The sequence below is a fragment of the Piliocolobus tephrosceles genome, chromosome 3, assembly GCF_002776525.5.
Source record: "Piliocolobus tephrosceles isolate RC106 chromosome 3, ASM277652v3, whole genome shotgun sequence".
NCBI lineage: Eukaryota > Metazoa > Chordata > Mammalia > Primates > Cercopithecidae > Piliocolobus > Piliocolobus tephrosceles.
Window position 1 is genome coordinate 79,123,868 of NC_045436.1, and position 20,006 is coordinate 79,143,873.

Sequence of the window (20,006 nt, forward strand, 5' to 3'; positions counted from 1 at the left end):
TTTGCAATTTACCATGGTAGAAGTGTCCAATCTATATTATGCCCTAATATTGGAAGCCTCAATTTCTGCTATGAACACCCAACTTCTTATGTGTCTTATAAAGTATTTTTATGTTTTCAGGTGCTTCAACACTTTGTGTTTAACAAATAAAAGCTCAATAACAACATAAAACTGCCTGTTTAAAAATATATCGCCACAAAACATTTTATACAATTTTTAAAATTTTCTTAAGAATTTTAAAGATGTTATAGATATATATAAATACATCAGTGTAGTTGTGAAAAACTAAAAACACTTTATTAAATGGAGTCACTACTAAGCACAGTGAATAGGGACTTAGGGGCTTGCAATTCTACTGTATCAAATTGAACATTATGAAAAATATGATAATATGATTCTAGCTCTATGTTTATATTTGGTATTACAAAAAGGAATATTTTCTAAAATATTAATATATGCCAGCAAATAACCTCAAATACACATATGATATAGTTTTTCAGTTTCACCAAGTTATGTAATGATGATTCTCAATCGTTGAAAAATGTGCCCTTCCCTTAATCTTTTCTGCCTTTCTTAATCTAATCAAGTAATATGTATCATGGAATGAACTGATTTCAAAACCTAATCCAAGTTAACTCATAATAAGTGTTTAAAAAGTACACTTATATTCAAATCTAAAAAATAATAGTTTCATGTGTTAAGTGAATATTACTCTAGGAGATGCATTTACTATATCTTTATATGCTATATCTGTTTTGTGATATATATCTGCAGCAGCTGGTTAAAGCTCTTAAAAATCTCCATTACAACATAGAAATCCGAGTGTATGTTTTTTTAAAAGATACGATTATAACTTTACAAAATGTAAATTAAAAATATTAACATTGCTATTATACTAATTCCCAGATGCTCACAAGACTTTAAATGTTTATAAAGGTTAATAATCCTTTATAAGGGTTCTATGTCTTCAACAAATCTTCTAGTTATGCTTGTATTTGTGAGACAGATACATGATTTCAGATGAGGGAACTGTCAAAAGAGAAACTCCAGTTCACCGTGACAACACAGACCTCCTGCCACTTTGGATCTCAAAACGTCAGGACAGTTCGAATGCTGAAATGTAAAATGAGAGTTTTTAATGATTTGTTTTAATATCTTTCAAGAGAGGATAGTTTAAACAATTGTCTTTTCTGTCTGTCATAGAAAATTCAAGTAAATTCTGTTATTGGAAATCCTTTGGACTCAAAGTCCTTACCAATTAGTTTTCTTCTTATGCAACTCTGATAAGGGTATCTGAGCTAATTTTGAAAACATCAGTATAATTTCAGTATGCCAACAAGAGAAAAGTGGTTTTCAGGCTGAGGAGAAAGCATGAACAAGCCTAGGAACATATGAACATATGAAGCCTAGGAACAAGCCTAGGAAAGGTAATCCAGTGTGCTTAGATTTCTGGATGCCCAAGAGATCCTGCAAGTAGATGAGACCTACTTCCCTCACTTTATCCCAAAAGCCTGCTGCAGAGGGTGATAGAATGAATGCCAAATTCTTACCTGTTGAAAAAAAATAGGTTCTAGTTCAATAACAAAGCTTTCAAAACCATGCTAAGACATTGATATTTTGGGGAATCTTGAGCTTGGCAGCTGAGTGAGAGACTAATTGGAATGTATTTTAATACGGAAGGTGCAAAATTTATTATCTCACTACCGTGTCCATGTCAGAAATGATTAGACTCAATTAAAGCAATGAGCATGGGCAATGAAATGAGGGATGCTGAAGGAGAAACCAAGGGTTGCATCATCAAGGCTTAGCATTGGTTTGTATGTGGTAGGCAAGAGTGAAAAAGAAGTCAGACATGATGCTATGGCTTCTCATCTGTAAAAGAGGAATGCATAATATAATGACTGAGATAAAAATTACTGGCGAAAAAAGTATTTTGAGTGTAGTTGATGTAAGTGGGACATTCAAATGGAGCTGTGCAGGAAGTAGATGGAAATTGAAGAGTTTAGGTTTACAAATATTACTTTGGATGTCCCTGCATTAAGATGATATTTGAAGCAAAATTCCTGAAAGCAGAATTTATGTTTCTCTGGAAAACAAATAGTAATTATTTTCCAAGCAGGCCATACTAAGTTGTTAGTTTTGCTTATCTGGGTAAAGTAGTATTGAGTGGTTCTGACAGTTTTTCTTACAGATCCCATTGTTTACTTGCTTAAAAAAATGTATGTTCATAATATGATGATCCTGTAGGCTAGACCAGATGTGGAGACAAAATACAACATTGTAAAGCTCTCAGGTAAAAAAAAAAAAAAAAAAATCAGTAAAAATTTGGATCTCAATATAGTTCCTTTTACTAATGAAATCAAGTCCTTGGCACATAGTGGAAGCTTAATAATTATTTATAGACCCAATGAGTGAAAGTCATTTCATCTTGTAGATAGGCTTTTTGATTGCTGTTTGAGATCTCCATGAGGTGGATGTTGTAGATAAAATTTGCATGAATTCATACTTGACCTTAACCCTTGACACACCCTCAGAAACAGCAAGAGTAAAAATCATCACACCCACGTTTACCCAGAGCTTGCCAAGCTCTGTCAGAGAAGTTTGTTATGTGGTCCAAAGAGCACAAGTTTTGCAATTAGTTTGTATCCTGGCATTACCCCAGGAGGTTTGATGAGTTATTCATTTGCTTTCACAAACTTAGTCTTCATCAAAAAATGGTAAAAATAATACCTGGCCTACAGGGATCTGAAAAATGCACATTTGAGAAAGCACTTTGAAAACTGTAAAATAAGGAAATTTTGTGGCCTACTTGAAATAACTAGCAGCTTTATGATGAAATAAAAAATAGCCACAATGAGATCAACTAGGTAAACAAACAAAATCCAAAAGATATTAAAAACTTGATTAATATAGTACAATGGCATCCTAAGTTGGTGATATGGTTAGACTTTGTGTCCCCACCCAAATCTCATTTTGAATTGTAATCCCTATAATCCCTACATGTCAAGGGAGAGACCAGATGGAGGTAATTGAATCAGGGGGCGGGGGCAGTTTCCCCCATGCTATTGTCATAATAGTGAGTTCTCACAAGATCTGATGGTTTTGTAAGGGGCTCTTCCCCCTTTGCTTCCCCTCTTCTCCTTCCTGCAGCCTGTGAAGAAGGTGCCTTGCTTACTCTTTGCCTTCCACCATGACTGTGGGTTTCCTGAAGCCTCCCAGCCATGCTGAACTGTGAGTCAATTGAATCTCTTTCCTTTATAAATGACCCAGTCTTGGGCAGTTTTTTTTTTTTTTATAGCAGTATGAAAATAGACTAATACAGTGGGTAAAGAGAAGTAATTAACTGTATCAATCTGGCTAGATTAAATAATTAGAAATAAAATATGAAGAAAACAGGCACATTTATAAGTACTAAATTTTAAAAGTAGCCTGTGGAGAAGAGACAAGATCATCATAAGAAACAGTTACCTTTGTCCTGAATTGAGTAGCTCAAATCCTTCATTGATTTTTTTAAATGGTAAAACGTGAGTTATCAACTGGTCCAGGTCAAATTTCTTTGCCAGGAACTCAGTCACTAGTTTTGGGACATCATCTCTGCTTTTCAAACCTGTAAATAAGGACACATTTTCTCTTTAGAAATTACTAAGTAATCTTTATCTTTTATCATCTTATGTTTACTCCTTCTCTTTCCTGCACTATCACCTTCCCTGTGTTAGATAATTCCTAGCAGTGTACAAAAAAGCTGTATTTGCCCCAGCATAAGAAACAAAGGTTATGCAGCCATGAAAAAGAATGAGTTCATGTCCTTTGCAGGGACACAAATGAAACTGGAAACCATCATTCTCAGCAAACTAACACAGGAACAAAAAACCAAACACTGCATGTTCTCACTCATAAGTGGGAGTTGAACAATGAGAACACATGGACACAGGGAAGGAACGACACATACCAGGGCATGTTGGTGGGTGGGGGGCAAGGGGAGGGAGAGCATTAAGACAAATACCTAATGCATGCGGGGCTTAAAACCTAGATGATGGGTTGATGGGTGCAGCAAACCACCATGGCACTTGTATACCAATGTAACGAACCTGCACGTTCTGCACATGTATCCCAGAACTTAAAGTAAAATAAAAATAAAACCAAATTAAAAAGAAACAAAGGTTTAAAAAAACTCTTTTGATACCCACATCTTCTTCCATTCACCCCATAGCTTTGCTTCTATTACAGAGACTCTTCTTTACTTTACAGAAAGAATTGTCTCCAGTTCATTGTTTCTGGATCCTTTTCCTTTCCTCTCATCCTCTCTGAGCCCACTCTGATTACGCTCTTGCCCCCAGCACTATCCTGTAACAGCTATCATCAAGGTCATCTTTGAGCTCCATTTTGACCCAGACAGGGGTCATTTCTCAGTCCTGCTCTTATATGAACTGTTAGGTAGACTTGATACTGTTGGTGGCTCCCCTTTTCTCAAACAGTGTATTCCCTTAGCTTCTAGATACTACATCATCACCGTCATCATTGTCATTTTCCTTGCTCACTAGTTACTTCTTCCACAGATCTTTGCTGGATCCTCTACATCTCCCAGACCTCTAACTCTAAAGATTCCTAGGGCTTGGTCCTTGGTCCATTTCTCCTCTTTATCTACATTTACTTCTAGGGTGACCGCTTCTGGTCTTGTGGCTTTCGATAGACTCCACTTAAAACACTTAGGTTTCTATGCCCATCCTAAACCTCTACCTGTGCTACAGACTCATACCCAATTGCCTACATTTTATAGACATCTTTATTCAGATATCTCTGTGAGTGTAACCTGCCCCAAACCACTCCTGATATCTACCACTTCCATCCTAGCCCCCAATCTATTCTTTCCACAGTCTTCCTTCTCAATAAATGATAAGTGACATGATTCCTGTCGCTTAGGCCCCAAAATCTTGGATTCTACTCTTTTTACTATGCAATAACTATTTCAGCAAATCTTGTTGGCTGTGTCTTCAAAACGTATCCAAGATCTGACTACTTCTCACCAGCCCCATCACTCCAAGCCAGTATCCTTTCCTTCCAGCATTATAATAACTTCTTCCATGGTCTCCCTGCTTGTGCTCTTTGCCCCATATAGAGTATTCCTCATATTGCAGCCAGAAGGAGAGTGTTAAAATGGAAGTCAGATCAGGTGACACTTCTCTCAGAAGCCTCTATGGTTTTATTTCTCTCTCAGAATAAACTCCTAAAACCTTGCAATGGCCCAAAGGCCCCATATAATTTAAGGTCCTCTGACCCCAGTTGTGACTGTTCTTCTGTCCTCACCCCATTGTAGCCATACTGACCTTTTCCTCATTCTTATGGTTCTTACCAACACCCTTTTGTATTTGCTATGTTCCCTTCCTGGAATATTCTTTGCCAAGATTTTTGAATATCTTATTTATGTTTTTGCCCCAATGTTACCTTATCAAGGAGGCCTTCCCTGAGCTTTATAAAATAGCATTCGCCTCCACCTCCACCCCGGTCCTCTGGCACTGCCTATTACCCATCCTCTATTTTTACCCTTGCACTTGTAACGATATGGTGTACTCTGCATTCATTTATTTATTGTCAGTCTCTCTATACCAAAATGAGAGGATTCTCACACTTCCTGAGATCAGGGACTTGGTATGTTTTGTCTCTTCTCCCTTCCTAGCTCCTGGAATGGTACACTGTATACACAGTGGTGCCTGTACTCAGTATACACTCAACAAATATTTGCTGAATAACTGAATTGTATCTCTAATATTCCTGAATAATCTATAATCTTCCCACTTCCCACAAATAGTCAAAGCAAGGAGGTTTAACTTATATCTCTTATTGTTTTGTTCTTCAAGTTTTATTTTCCCTAAGAAGCCTTCTCTATAAAATCTCATCCATACCTACTAGCCTCTTGCTTTTGTTATCGCCCAAGTAATGTTGCAGAAAGAGGAAAAATTTTGTTCTCCCATGGACCAGTTTTAAATTTCAGTTCTCAACTTGAGAGCTATAGGGGCAAAAAACTTAATAGTTCCCAGTCTCAGTTTTATTATTCATTAAGTAGCTTCCTCGGAGAGTTACTGAGAAATAAAATAAACTAACACATTAATGTAAAACTTTTAACGTAGAATAAATGTGAAAAAGCTCTTCTTATAATTTGTTTTATAATATCTATAGCTACACTTATTTTCATATCTTTCTTTTATATTTGTTTTTGTATCCTTCACTATATTATGTACTTCTCTAAGTGAAGAACAATCATTTTCTCCTTTTTATACTCTTCACAAGTACTTGAACGGTTACTATTCTCTTACATTGTTTAAGGCAGACTCCAATATTGGAAGTATTCTCAAAGCACCCAGTACAGCTCTGTATGAAGGCACTAGAAAACGAGACTTTGTGGAGGAGGGAAATAAAAGGATTCACTGTGTCACCTGCCTTGAGCATCTTTCCTAAAGATTGTTAATCTTTCCTAAAACAATATTAATTGTTGAGTGATAATCTAAGTCCTTCCAGTGTGAATCTGAACTGTTCCCATAAAATGTGACAATTCTTTTTTAGGTTGTTGTTCATTTTGGCTTTGGGTCTGGGATTTTTGTTGGTGCTATTATGAATCGAATAAATTCATTTTAATACACATTCTTGCATATATTAATAAAAATGGATTAAATCAGAACTTCCTGTCACATAATTCATCCCTATAGAAACACTACTGGTGTGTCTCATTCAGGCCTTTGGGGAACTTCAGTTGCAGATACTAATATTAAAAATGTGTCCACCAATATTAGTCCTACATCAAGGTGAGCAGTGGAGAATTATCTTTTGTATTTTTATTGTCACAGTTCCATTTTAGATCCCTTCATACTCATACTCAGAAGGCCTGAGGAAACAGGCTTCTCCCACTTGCCAAGCAACAGAGTGAAAGTCATCACTCCCCATCCAGAGGCTTTGCTTTCCTCACCTCCAAAGACACATCCCTTCCACGTGCGTCCAGTGAAGAGCAACATCGGGTCATAGGTGAGCATCTTGGCTGATGGAGGAGCTCCTACTACCACGCTGGTCCCATAGTTCATATGGCAGGATGCCAGAGCATCAATCTGAGTTTAAAATAGAGGAGATTGTTTGCTTCCTATGTCTCTTATAGTGTAACATAAGCTCTGAAATGACCTATGTACTATGGTAAAGTCATGGAATTAAATTAAGCCATCTTCTGTTTTTTACTTGCTTTAAAAATGTTTCAGTGCAACTTTAGTCCTTAATTAAATTTCTATACACATTTGCCCTTTAAGGCAGAAAACAGCAATCAAGGTGGTCAGTGTTCGTGGCATTTTCAGTGTACTATGGACTAAAACACGGGGGAAATTCTTGTGATATTTTCATACCAATATCACCACTTCAGATAAGCCTTAGAAAGCCATTTGAACTAAACTAAATTGAATTAATATACCAAATCATTTAGCATAGTTTTCTTTTTAAGTTTAGTCTCAAAATTAAATAAAATACTAAAATGTGGGACAAAGAGTCCCTTTTCTTGGGAGCATTTCTGAGACTAATCTCTCATTTTCTGGTCATTAGCCCTTCCAGTTATTAATAATTTAATACTTGCTAGATTGGAGCAACAGATGGCATTGTTTTTAGAGACCAGCCTTCATCAAGTAGTGACTGGAAATCAATAGGCTCTAATAATGTATCCAGTATCACGTATGGCTTCATAAACTTACGACGTAAAATGCTATTTGTTGATATGAAATAAATCTAAGTGATTCACTAGGAAAAGAATATGACACAATGATAAATTAAGGACTATTTATTCCTAAATTACCAAAAGCATTAGGTGAGTTAATCTGCTACTCAATCTTGAGCAAAAGTGGCTTTATTCCATTTTTCCAAGTCTCCTTATGCTACACCAGGCTGGAGCTTTCTAGTTCCGGGAACCCTGGATCTGTTTTACAGGTCTAACTGAAGATCTGGTGTTGCAGGTTGCCATACAGGAGGCATGGTTAGAAAACTGAAGGTTCATATTCTAGGGGAATTCAGATGAGGGCAAACAAAGCTCAGGTGTAAAGAGTGAGAAGGTTGATGGATCACAGATTTAGGGGAAGAGACCACAACATTTGGAATAATCCCTTTTCACCTCTCCTCAGTCACCTTCTGATGTTTACTTTGCTGATATTCAAGAGATAGAATCGCTTTTGCCAAGAAATCTACACACACAAGGAAGGTCATACTTAAAACAATTATCTAGAAGGGTTAACTACCTTGCCCTCTGGTCAGCTGAGAGTTGTATGATGTGGTATTTAACTTTGATCCAGCGAACCTGCTCTTAAGTATTTGACTTTTTAGGCAAAATCGCTATGTGATTATCAGTTTTTGCCTGAGTAAAACTGACAATCACAGAGATATTTCCACTATTAACTATTAATAAAGTTATAGAGAATTAAATTTACCTTGTGCATATCTAATAACTTGAGTATTTTGTGGCTTCTCAAATTTTGGGTCTTACCATGGTTTCAAGATGCCCAATAACTTCAAAGGTGTACCCCACATTGTTGCCTGTCATTTCTGACAGCACCTCACTGATGGGTTTGGTAGACTCCTTGGGGCTGATACACTCAGTGGCACCTACAGCCATGGCCTTCTCAAATTTGTCTTTGTTGAGGTCAATCCCAATGATCCTAGATGCACCAGCTGACTTACAGCCCATGATGACTGACAGGCCAACTCCTCCCAGGCCAAAGACGACACAAGTGGAACCAGGTTTGACCTGTGGAGAGGAATGTTCTTGAACATGTTAGGTGTTAGGGTCAAAAAGTGAAACCTGAAAAGGGCCTCCAGTTAAAAACACAAATCATGAGTGAACTCCTATTCACAATTGCTACAAAGAGAATAAAATACCTAGGAATACAACTTACAAGGGATATGAAGGACCTCTTCAAGGAGAACTACAAACCACAGCTCAAGGAAATAAGAGAGGACACAAACAAATGGAAAAACATTCCATGCTCATGGATAGGAAGAATCAATATCGTGAAAATGGCCATACTGCCCAAAGTAATTTATAGATTCAATGTTATCCCTATCAAGCTACTTTCTTCACAGAATTAGAAAAAACTACTTTAAATTTCATATGGAACCAAAAAAGAGCCTGTATAGCCAAGACAATCCTAAGCAAAAAGAACAAAGCTGGAGGAATCACACTACCTGACTTCAAACTATACTACAAGGCTACAGTAACAAAAACAGCATGCTATTGGTACCAAAACAGATACATAGACCAATGGAACAGAACAGAGGCCTCAAAAATAACACCACACATCTACAATCATTTGCTCTTCAACAAATCTGACAAAAACAAGCAATGGGGAAAGGATTCTCTATTTAATAAATGATGCTAGGAAAACTGACTAGCCATATACAAAAAAACTCAAACTGGATCCCTTCCTTACATCTTATACAAAAATTAACTCAAGATGGATTATACACTTAAATGTAAAACCCAAAACCATAAAAACCCTAGAAGAAAACCTAGGCAATAGCATTCAGAACATAGGCATGGGCAAAGACTTCATGACAAAAACACCAAAAGCAATTGTAACAAAAGCCAAAATTGACAAATGGGATCTAATTAAACTAAAGAACTTCTGCAAAGCAAAAAAACTATCATCAGAGTGAACAGGCAACCTACAGAATGGGAGGAAATTTTTGTGATCTACCCATCTGACAAAGGTCTAATATCCAGAATTTACAAGGAACGTAAACAAATATACAAGAAAAAAATGAAGAACCCCATTCAAAAGTGGGTAAAGGATATGAGCAGACAGTTCTCAAAAGAAGACATTCATGTGGAAGAAGACATTTATGTGGCCAATAAGCATAGGAAAAAAGCTCAACATCACTGATCATTAGATAAATGCAAATCAAACCCACTGTGGGATACCATCTCATGCCAGTCAGAATGGTGATTACTAAAAAGTCAGGAAACAATAGATGCTGGCAAAGCTATGGAGAAATAAGAAAGCTTTTACACTGCTGGTGAGAATATAAATTAGTTCAACCATTGTGGAAGACAGTATGGCAAATCCTTAAGGATCTAGAACCAGAAATATCATTTGTCCCAGCCATCCCATTACTGGGTATACACCCAAAGGAATATAAATCATTCTACTGTAAAGATACATGCACACATATGTTTATTGCAGCACTATTTACAATAGCAAAGACTTGGAACCAACCCAAATGCCCATCAACAACATACTGCATAAAGAAAATGTAGTACATATACACCATGGAATATTATGCAGCCATAAAAAGAAATGAGATCATGTCCTTTGTTGGGATATGGATGAAACTGGAAGCCATAATCCTCAGCAAACTAACAGAGGAACAGAAAACCAAACACCGCATGTTCTCACTCATAAATGGGAGTTGAACAATGAGAACACATGGTCACAGAGAGAGGAACAATACACACCAGGGCCTGTTGGGGGCTGGGGATGAGGGGAGGGAACTTAGAGGATGAGGAGCAGCAAACCACCATGGCACACGTATACCTGTGTAACAAACCTGCACGTTCTGCACATATATCCCATTTTTTAATAGAAGAAATAAAAAAATCATAACTCTGAGTCATTTGTAAATACATTTAGATACACATATAAATTTTAGAAATTTGAATCTGAAGGAGATGTGGAAGAAATAAAAATTAAATCTAGAAATTTAATTTTCAATTATGTTTCTTGATAAAGGTTTTTTCTTTTAATACTGTATTAGGTCAAAGATTCTTAATTCCTTGAACTCCAATTTCCTTGTGAAATTCATGTGATTAATTTAAAATTCCAGGGATCCTATCTAACATCACAGTTGATGTAAAAATGTATATTGAGAAATCAGTTTTGGTGAACTGTAACAGCATTACTGATTATAGGCAACAAACACTACTGTATTTTATTTCTGATATGCATCATAGATGGTAATCCAAATGATTAATGATTTTATTGATCTTTATATTATCTATAACAGGTGATTTGACATAATTATACTTTTTTTCTGAGGAGTTGATAATGTACTTATGACTCTATTTTGTAGTTATATAATAATTCTTACTTAGCTGACAAGAAACTAGGAGTAAAAGTTCTGACAAAAAAGCCTGAAATACTGAGATCATTCTAGCTTAACAAACTTAGCAGATGGGGAAGGGACATATTTTAAAGATGGAGAAATGGTGCAGTTTGCAAATATAATCAATAAATATTCTCAAACGTAAAAATAAAATAAAATTTCTAATCTGAATTTTGTATTTTTCTTTCATTGATTTGGCAGCCTGAATATGCAATATATTTTTTAAATGCTTTTTTTTTTCCAAAACTCTTCAAGATTCCAAGGACATCATTTAAGAAAAGGAAATAAGAAACAAAGAAACTAGCCCACCCTATTTCTTACCTTGCCAGTTTTAACAGCAGCCCCATATCCAGTGGAAAACCCACAGCCAATTAAACAGACTTTCTCAGGCGGAGCTGCGTCATCAATCTTAGCAACCGAAGATTCATCCACCACTGTGTACTCAGTAAATGTACTAGTGTTCATGAAGTGATAGACTGGTTTGCCCTTGCACGTAAATCTGGTGGTGCCATCAGCCAGTACTCCACGACCAGTAATACTATTTGATACATCAAATACACGTATTAATTAACTCAATTCAAAAATTAGCACAGGAACAATGTGAATAATATTAAAGTAAAAGTGACTGAAACCTACTCGCTCCTAATGCAAAGGTTGCCATCTGGGTTGCGGCAAGCATTGCATTCTCTACATTGTGGCAGAAAGAGAGGGATGACTTTGTCACCTACAGGAAAAAAACATCATGATATAAGATGCTGTTCATTAATGTTAAAATATGAAATTAACAAATGTGAATGGAGCCCATACTGTAGGTAAAACTTTTAAAAAGATAGTCTAAGGTTTATAAACACCATAAGGTTTGCCTTCTAAAGGTTGAGGTTTTGCCAAATTAAACATTACTCAGTAAAATCCATTCTTGTATCCTTTTATTTCCCTGAATGGTGTTAAGGATCCCTCTAATAATTCCTAGTGTGTGCTATTTCCTTTGATAGGCTAATCAAAGCCTAATTATTTTAAACTTGTGGCTTGCCACCTGCATATACCTGGTTGTACTGTAGTCACTCCTTCTCCAGTGCTCTCTACAATCCCAGTTGCCTCATGTCCCACAATCACTGGAAACTTAGACACCATTGTTCCTTTTATCACATGGTCATCTGTGCGACAGATTCCTGTGGCCAAAATCTGTGTTCAAAGACAAAAACATTGCACCAATCAACAATCTGATCATTCACTGTTGGGAGAATATTTAACTTCTTGAGGAAATTATAATTGTTTAGTCAATATCATTGCCTAATGTAACAACATTTACTCTTAGATGATTCTGAGCCAAAAATCAACCATCAGACAAGATCCCTCTCTGATGGAACTTATAATATTGCTCCCTCAAACCCTAGGTTGACTCTTGGTGCCTTTCTATAATAAATGGGTGCTCTTGCGAGGGAACCAGAATGCAGATGTTACCATGTGATGGCCCGAAAGTAGATTTTTATGGCTAGGCCCTTCTTGGGCTCTCTTAACAAAGAACAGAGGAAATGGCATACAAGAGCAAAATCTTACTGCTACTCTAGTGCTCAGGTAACAGTAAGAGGGTCAAAGAAAGATTGGTAGCAATTCCTACTCAACAACTGATATCCAAAGCCAAAGTTAAGCTCTGTCCAAAGAAAGGGAGGAAAATGTTCCATGAAGTTATCATTTCTTCAGGCACAAGTGAGTTCTTCATTCTTTGTGAAAAGTAATCTCAAAACAATCTGCTTCCCAGAAGATTTTTTAAAAAGTCTTTAGCTATGATTATTAACCATTTTTTAATTAGATGCTATATGAATAAAAATTCAACAAATCAAAAGTATAATAAAGCACATTGTTTTTTAAAAGGATAATGAACTCATTGATTTCACATCGAGTACAACCAGATCCTTAACAATTACAAGAGCCAGTAAGGGAATTAATACTCCAAACATGGGAAGTATCTCCTTATTTAAGAATCCAGTCTCACAATAGTGCTATATTCAATATAAGTTTGATAACGCTTTTGGCTTAAGTTCTCCAGGGCTCATGCTTACCTTAATGCGAACTTCTTTGGTCTTTGGTGGGGCAACTTCTATTTCCTCAATGGAGAAGGGTTGCTTCTGCTCCCAAAGCACAGCTGCTTTGCATTTAATAACCTAAGAAATAGGCAAGTGTTATAATGGGTCCAAATTATGCCTTTAAACACAGACTCCTTGAATAGTATAAATATGAACAGAAGAGCAAATATAATATTCTAAGTTTTCCAGAATGATTTTCATCAAACACTAGAATTATAAGCCTTGTGCGTGCCTTTGTTTAAGGTATGAGAAATGCAGCCCAGAGTGACTAACTGTTGAATCCACGGTCACCTAGCACATGAGAAGCAGAGATGGACTAGACCTGAGGTACTTTTCCCAGCCTATTGATTTTTGTTTGCTGTTCACATAATATCCCTCCCCCCAGAAATAGGTTATTTTGTTATAATTTCAAATCTAATAGATTAACAAAATTGTCCTCTGTATATCACTTATTCACAAGAGACAAATTTATAAAACAGAAAATGCTGCTGGCTTGTCTGTATTTAAACCAGTACTTAATAACTGTATATAATCATATAGCAATGGTGAAGAAATGAGACTATTAGCATGGTAAGGTTGAAAGGAACCATGAACATCATGAAGCATATAGATTTGACTGTGAGTTCCCAGGTGACTGAATTTGTGTCTGCATCTCTGTATCTCTTTTGCACCTAGCCCAGTTCTTGCACCTGGTAGGGCTTGATAGGCAGGTTAAAGCTTGTCATCTTATAGTAGTGGAAACTAGGTGTGGAGATACCAGTGACTGGTGTCCAGTTATTCAACTGGTTATGCTGTAGTTATTCAATTAAATGATTTTGTGAAGATTATTGAATTCTGACAGAGAGAGAGAAAGACAGATACAGAGACACACAGAGAAACTGTTTCCACCTTCATTCCTCCAAATCTGTCTAGGACTCCTATAAAATATTTTAATTAATTTATTCAGATGCAAAATAAGTTACCTTCATCTTGTCAACAAACACAATGGTCCTAGAGAGCTCCTATGGATTCTTAAGTGGCTCTTTTATAAAAGATTAAATGTGAAAAATGATACACTGGTAACAGATGGGTGGCTGAAAGCCATCAGTAGTTCACTTTAATATTTACCCTCTGCCTTACTAATGAAAATGTTATGGGTTACAGTGTAATATGACCCAATGTTGAAGTTAGAAATCTCCCACCACATTCCCAAAAAAATTCAAGGTGGATTCATTGTTAAGATTTTTATTTTATTATTATTATTATTTTTAGACGGAATCTTGTTCTGTCGCTAGGCTGGTGTACAGTGGCATGATCTGGGCTCACTGCAACCTCTGCCTCCCAGGTTCAGCAATTCCCGTGGCCCAGCCTCCCGAGTAGCTGAAACTACAGGTGTGCACCACCATGCCCAGCTAATATGTTTTTGTATTTTAGTAGAGACAAGGTTTCACCATGTTGGCCAGGATGGTCTCAATCTCATGACTTTGTGATCTGCCCGCCTCGGCCTCCCAAAGAGCTGGGATTATAGCTGTGAGCCACCGTGCCTGGCCCAAGATTTATTTTTAAAGTCAAACTATTTTATCAATCAGTGAAGATGTAAATATCAATCATACTGAGCATGCAGTAACTTTTATGCTTAAGAGTGACAGAAAAAATAACAAAGGACAAGCAATGGGGAAAGAATGCCCTACTCAATAAATGGTGCTGGGATAACTGGCTAGCCATATGCAGAAGACTGAAGCCAGACCCCTTCCTTATATCATATATAAAATTAACTTAAGATGTGACTTAAATCTAAAACCCAAAACTATAAAACCCCTGGAAGATAACCTAGGGAATACCATTCTGAACATAGGACCTGGTAAAGACTTAATGAAAAAGATGCCAAAAGCAATTGCAACAAAAACAAAAATTGGCAAATGGGACCTAATTTAACTAAAGAACTTCTGCATAGCAAGAGAAACCAACAACAGAGTACACAGACAACCTATGGAATTGGAGAAAATATTTGCAAACTATGCATCCAACGAAGGTCTAATATCCGGCATCTATAAGGAACTTAAACAAAATAGTAAGCAAAAAACAAGCAATGCCATCAAAAAAGTGGGCAAAGGATATGAACAGAGGTTTTTCAGAACAAAACATACATATGGACAACAAGCATATGAAAAAATACTCAACATCACTGATCATTAGAGAAATACAAATCAAAACCACAATGAGGTAATATCTCATACCAGTCAGAATGATTATTGTTAAAAAGTCAAAAAAATAAACTGGTGAGTTTGGGGCGAAAAGGGAACACTTATGCTCTGCTGGTGGTAAGGTTAATTAGTTCAGCGATTGTGGAAAGCAGTCTGGCCATTTCTCAACGAACTTAAAACAGGATTAACATTTGACCCAGCAATCCCATTACTGGGTACATACCCAAAGGAATATAAATCATTCTATCATAAAGACACATGTATGCATACGTTCACTAAAGCACTATTCACAATAGCAAAGACATGGAATCAATCTTAGTGCCCATCAGTGCTAGACTGGATAAAGAAAATGTGGTACATATATACCACGGAATACTGTGCAGCCATATAAAAAATAAGATCATGTCCTTTGCAGGAACATGGATGGAGCTGGAGGCCATTATCCTAAGCGAATGAATGCAGAAACAGAAAACTAAATAACTACATGTTCTTATTTATGTAACTTGAGCACATAGGTACTCAAGCTAAATACTGAGTATCTATGGACACAAAGAAAGGAACAATGGACACCAGGGCCCATTTGAGGGTGGAAGGTGGAGGGAGGGTAGGGATCGAAAAACCACCAATTAGGTACCATGCTTATTATCTGGGTGACAAAATAATTTGTACAGCAAACCTCACAATACACAATTTGCCGTAGCAAACCTGCACATGTACCCCTGAACCTAAAATAAAAGTCAAAAAAAGTCATAAAGGAAACAGCTTCTAAGAATTAAAATTTTTTATGTTGAGAAACAGTAAATTTTCCACATTGACAGCAAGTAGTACTGAGGAAAAATATTAAAGCAAAATAGATAAAAGTTACCACATTTGATAAATACAATGCTTACTCAAATTTACAGAGGAAACGTTCACAACTTCACTCCTAACACTCCTTCCCACTTCCACACACCACACTTACACCCTGGGAGATAACATGGCAGGCAAAGGACCTATGGAAAAAACTGCAACAGATTAATGAATAGATTGTGACATATTTGTTCTCACTCATAAAAAGGCCTTTTTAAAAAAATTAAAATTAGATACAATTCTCTGCCTATCAAGTCTATAATGAAGTTTTAAATTTTTTTAAGACAATATCACACTCTGTTGCCTAGATTGTACTCTAGCTCCTGGGCTCAAGTTATCTTCCCATCTCGGCCTCCCCAGTAGCTGGGACTACAGGCACAAGCCACTGTGCTCTGATAATGACTTTTTACCTAATGAGAACTTAATGAGAATACACAGTATTGTCAGAGAAATAGTAAAATGGGCCATCTTACCTATGTCAACCCTTTAGAAAGTAATTTGCATGGTACATCAAGATACTTAAGGATGTTGTGACATGTTTACCCTGTAATTCCATTTTTAAAGCCTACCTCGAGAAAATACTATCTTTAGAAAAATCTCTCTATATAGTAGATGTAATCACAGCACTATTTATAAAGGAAAATATGTAAACAATAATAGAGGAGTGATGAAATAAATTGTGGTAAGTGCAGAAAATTAGACATTTAAAAATGTTTATAAATTGTAATAAATTGAAAAAATGTTTAAGTTGGAAAAATAGGATAAAAATATTTGTATATTGTATGAGTACGGCTACATAAACTATGGATGGAAAAATAGAAGGAAACACACACACAAAAATGATAGTCTGGGAATGTGATGTTATGATTGATTTTTTTCCCTCTTATTTTCTGACCTTCCAAATTTTCTAGAATATTCATTGGTATGGGATGAATTGTGTCTCCCTCCGAATTCATATGCTGAAGTCCTAACCCCCAGTTACCTCAGAAGGTGACTGTATTTGGAGATGGGGTCTTTCAAGAGGTAATTAATTTAAAATGTGGTGATCAGGGTGGAACCTAATCCAATATGGCTGGTGTCTTTATTAGAAGGGGAGATTAGGATACAAACAAAAAGGGAAGATCATGTGAAGACAGGGAGAAGAGGGTCATCCACAAGCCAAGGACACAGGCCTCAAAAGAAACCAACCCTGATGACACCTTAATCTCAGAATACTTGCCTTCAGATGTACAAGAAAACAAATTTCTGCTGTTTAAGCCGTCCAGTCTGTGATACTTTGTTATGGAAGCCCTAGGAAACTAATACAGTTATCTTTTACTTTTTTAATGAAAAAGAACACATTTATTATAAAGAGAAAAAAATCAATCCCAATGTAAAGGGAAACTCCTTTCATGAGCTACACTGGAACACTACAGCACCTTGGGAAATATATAATCCTTATGCAAACTACACTATTGCATGACCATATATCAAAATTATATAGCTTTTATGGTCTTTATATATTATACACTGTATTATTAATTATAATTGGAAAGTGCTGCCTTGAGGCTACTTTCTACATCATTAGAAATGTTCTTACAATGGATGAATATCCACTTTCTAGAAATAGTGTAACCAGACCTGAAGCATCTGTTGAGTGGTTAAAGTTGCACATTTTTAAGATTCCTTTCAGTTCTAAGATTCATTAATTTCCATGGGTAGAGTTGCTAGCTTCTGTAGTGCAAAATTAAATTCCTAAGTAATCTAGTTTTGCTGGATTTCTGACCCATATTAGGATGGTTTTATTCCAGTTCTACTCAATTCTAGTAAAAATTATTTCAAATTCTAACATCATAGAGTTTCCTGACTTGTTACATTACCCAGACTTCACACGTCATCTTTATTTTTCCAAAACCTTAAGCAGGCTAAATGCAAAATTGTTCAAGTTAAAACAAAACAAACAAAAGCACTTAGTCCTTTAAGCAATTATGTACCCATTTAAAGCAAGGAATTATACCGACCTACTTTCAAATAAAAAAAAGAAAGTAAAGCTATTTCTAAAGTTAATACCAACTCTGCTGACTCTGTTGTTTTTAAAACAATAAACATAATTTACCAATAACATAGTCTTGATTTTAAAGAATTTTAAAATATATATTTTGATAAAAACTACATTCGTCAGAAACCTAAAAATCATGACACTTTCTTGTCCATTTTGCATCCCAGAATTAGCATTTTCCATTCTTAACAGCAGGAACATTTCTTCCAACATCCGGGCATGAGACCCTGGTCTCCCATTGAACTACTGCAGTGAGGGCAGCGCATGCTACTGAGACGATTGAAGTGTCCTTGTGGAAACATTTTGTTTCCTGGAGCAATTGCCCAGCTATCCTGAAATCAAATTATGAATAATGCCAATATAAATCGCTTTTCTCTATTTTCCTCCAATGTCTTGCTAACATCAGATATGCTATTTCCAACTTACCCCGCTTCCACTGACATTCTCTGAAACACTGTACCCAGTGTTTCCCCTCACTGTATGCCTGCTCACGAGGCATTTCATTCCTCAAGGAATATCTCCAACTGTTTAATTACTTTGATGGATTCAAAGTTCTAAGTATCAGTCTCACACCATTAGGTCATGATGAGGAGGGGATAGAAATGTTCCACTTACTTTTCCAGCAGTACCCATCCTGTCTTTGTCTTGGATCTGTATTTCTGCAAACAAAGACTTTTTCTGACTGAATCTCAGTTCACTCTGTTGTAAATAACAGCATCTTGTTCCTTCACGTAAATAGTCTGGCTCAAAAGTTCTGCCTTCAACAATATGACTCACAGCTGTTACAACTTTCCAATGGTCTGCAAGCCCTACCCTTTGCAAACCAACTTATAAAAAGAAATACAGTAACTACTATGATCAAACCAAGAGGAGGCATCTAACAAAAACAGGATAATCAAAGCTACTGACAAGAGCTGAAAGCATTCATGCCTACCTTATTTTGAAGGATATAAAAACAGGTTAGGTTACGTCAGTTCAACACAATCATGAAAAAATGTATTGTGTGTTTAAGTGCAGGGTGCTTTGCCTAGGCACGACTGATTTTAGAGATACATGTGTACATCTCTACTTCTTTATATTCTACTTCATTCTGCAAAGACTTGATGTGGTTTCTGGAATTAAACATAAATGAAAATAGAGCCAAGGAAATGTAAAATAATTGCAACAGTGGGTCAAGTTTCTGCAAGAGAAGTTGAGATGATATAAAATATCAATATGGAAGACTATTGTTTCTAAGTATTTTAGGTATAGAAAATTAAGTAAAACTTTCTGTGTCTGCACATAGAGAAATTATCATCTGACCCCAAATCACATTAACTACAGGGTTTTCTCATATGGTTGTACAGTTTGTTTATGGCACCAATGTAACACAGTGCAGGGGCTCAAGAGAAATTGAAATCCAGTCTGCATACTGGCTCTCGAATGCCAGAAGTTTTTCATTTACTTGGGAAAGTTCCTAGGTCTTCTTCAGTAGCTGTTTAACCATTACAGACCACTATTTCCTAATATAAGTTGCAATGGCACCAGAAGCTTCTGGATCTACTATTTGATAGGAGAATGTCCAGTATAGATGTTATTTTTGACAGTAGGTGGTCAGCATACTGGTACACCATCACCTCCAAGAAAACTTTACACAAAGGAGATTTTACTCTTGTTAAGTGATCCGGTGAAGCAGGTTTTCTAAGTCTTTAGGCAAAGCTGTTCAAGCTATGAAATCCAGAACCTGGGCTCTTAACA

At 36.3% G+C, this 20,006-nt stretch overlaps 1 protein-coding gene across 3 annotated transcripts; it reads right to left on the bottom strand.

The window, feature by feature from the left end:
• Positions 1-201: 201 nt before the first annotated feature.
• ADH7 (alcohol dehydrogenase 7 (class IV), mu or sigma polypeptide) lies at positions 202-19,407 on the bottom strand. Of its 3 annotated transcripts, XM_023220074.1 has the most exons (10): positions 18,885-18,942; positions 16,273-16,386; positions 13,176-13,277; positions 12,159-12,297; positions 11,752-11,839; positions 11,437-11,653; positions 8,501-8,761; positions 6,959-7,094; positions 3,469-3,607; positions 202-1,113 (listed from the first exon to the last, which is right to left on the bottom strand). In XM_023220074.1, exons 4-10 carry the CDS (start codon positions 12,244-12,246, stop codon positions 1,089-1,091), a joined length of 954 nt encoding a protein of 317 aa, XP_023075842.1. In that variant the 5' UTR covers positions 12,247-12,297; positions 13,176-13,277; positions 16,273-16,386; positions 18,885-18,942; the 3' UTR covers positions 202-1,088. The 3 variants fall into 3 exon arrangements, with proteins under 3 accessions (XP_023075842.1, XP_023075841.1, XP_023075840.1); XM_023220073.1 differs by lacking the exon at positions 16,273-16,386 and having other exon boundaries at positions 18,885-19,407; XM_023220072.1 differs by lacking the exons at positions 16,273-16,386; positions 18,885-18,942 and adding an exon at positions 18,696-18,803.
• Between the last annotated feature and the right edge of the window lie 599 nt (positions 19,408-20,006).

Excerpts from the sequence above, each read along its gene's own strand:
- ADH7 (XM_023220072.1), bottom strand. The coding sequence starts at position 18,773 with ATGAAATGCCTCGTGAGCAGGCATACAGTGAGGGGAAACACTGGGTAC. Across the intron at positions 12,298-13,175 it reads CCAAAGAAGTTCGCATTAAG|ATTTTGGCCACAGGAATCTG; the intron begins GTAAGCATGAGC and ends CTTTGAACACAG. Across the intron at positions 8,762-11,436 it reads CTGCTGTTAAAACTGGCAAG|GTCAAACCTGGTTCCACTTG; the intron begins GTAAGAAATAGG and ends TCCTCTCCACAG.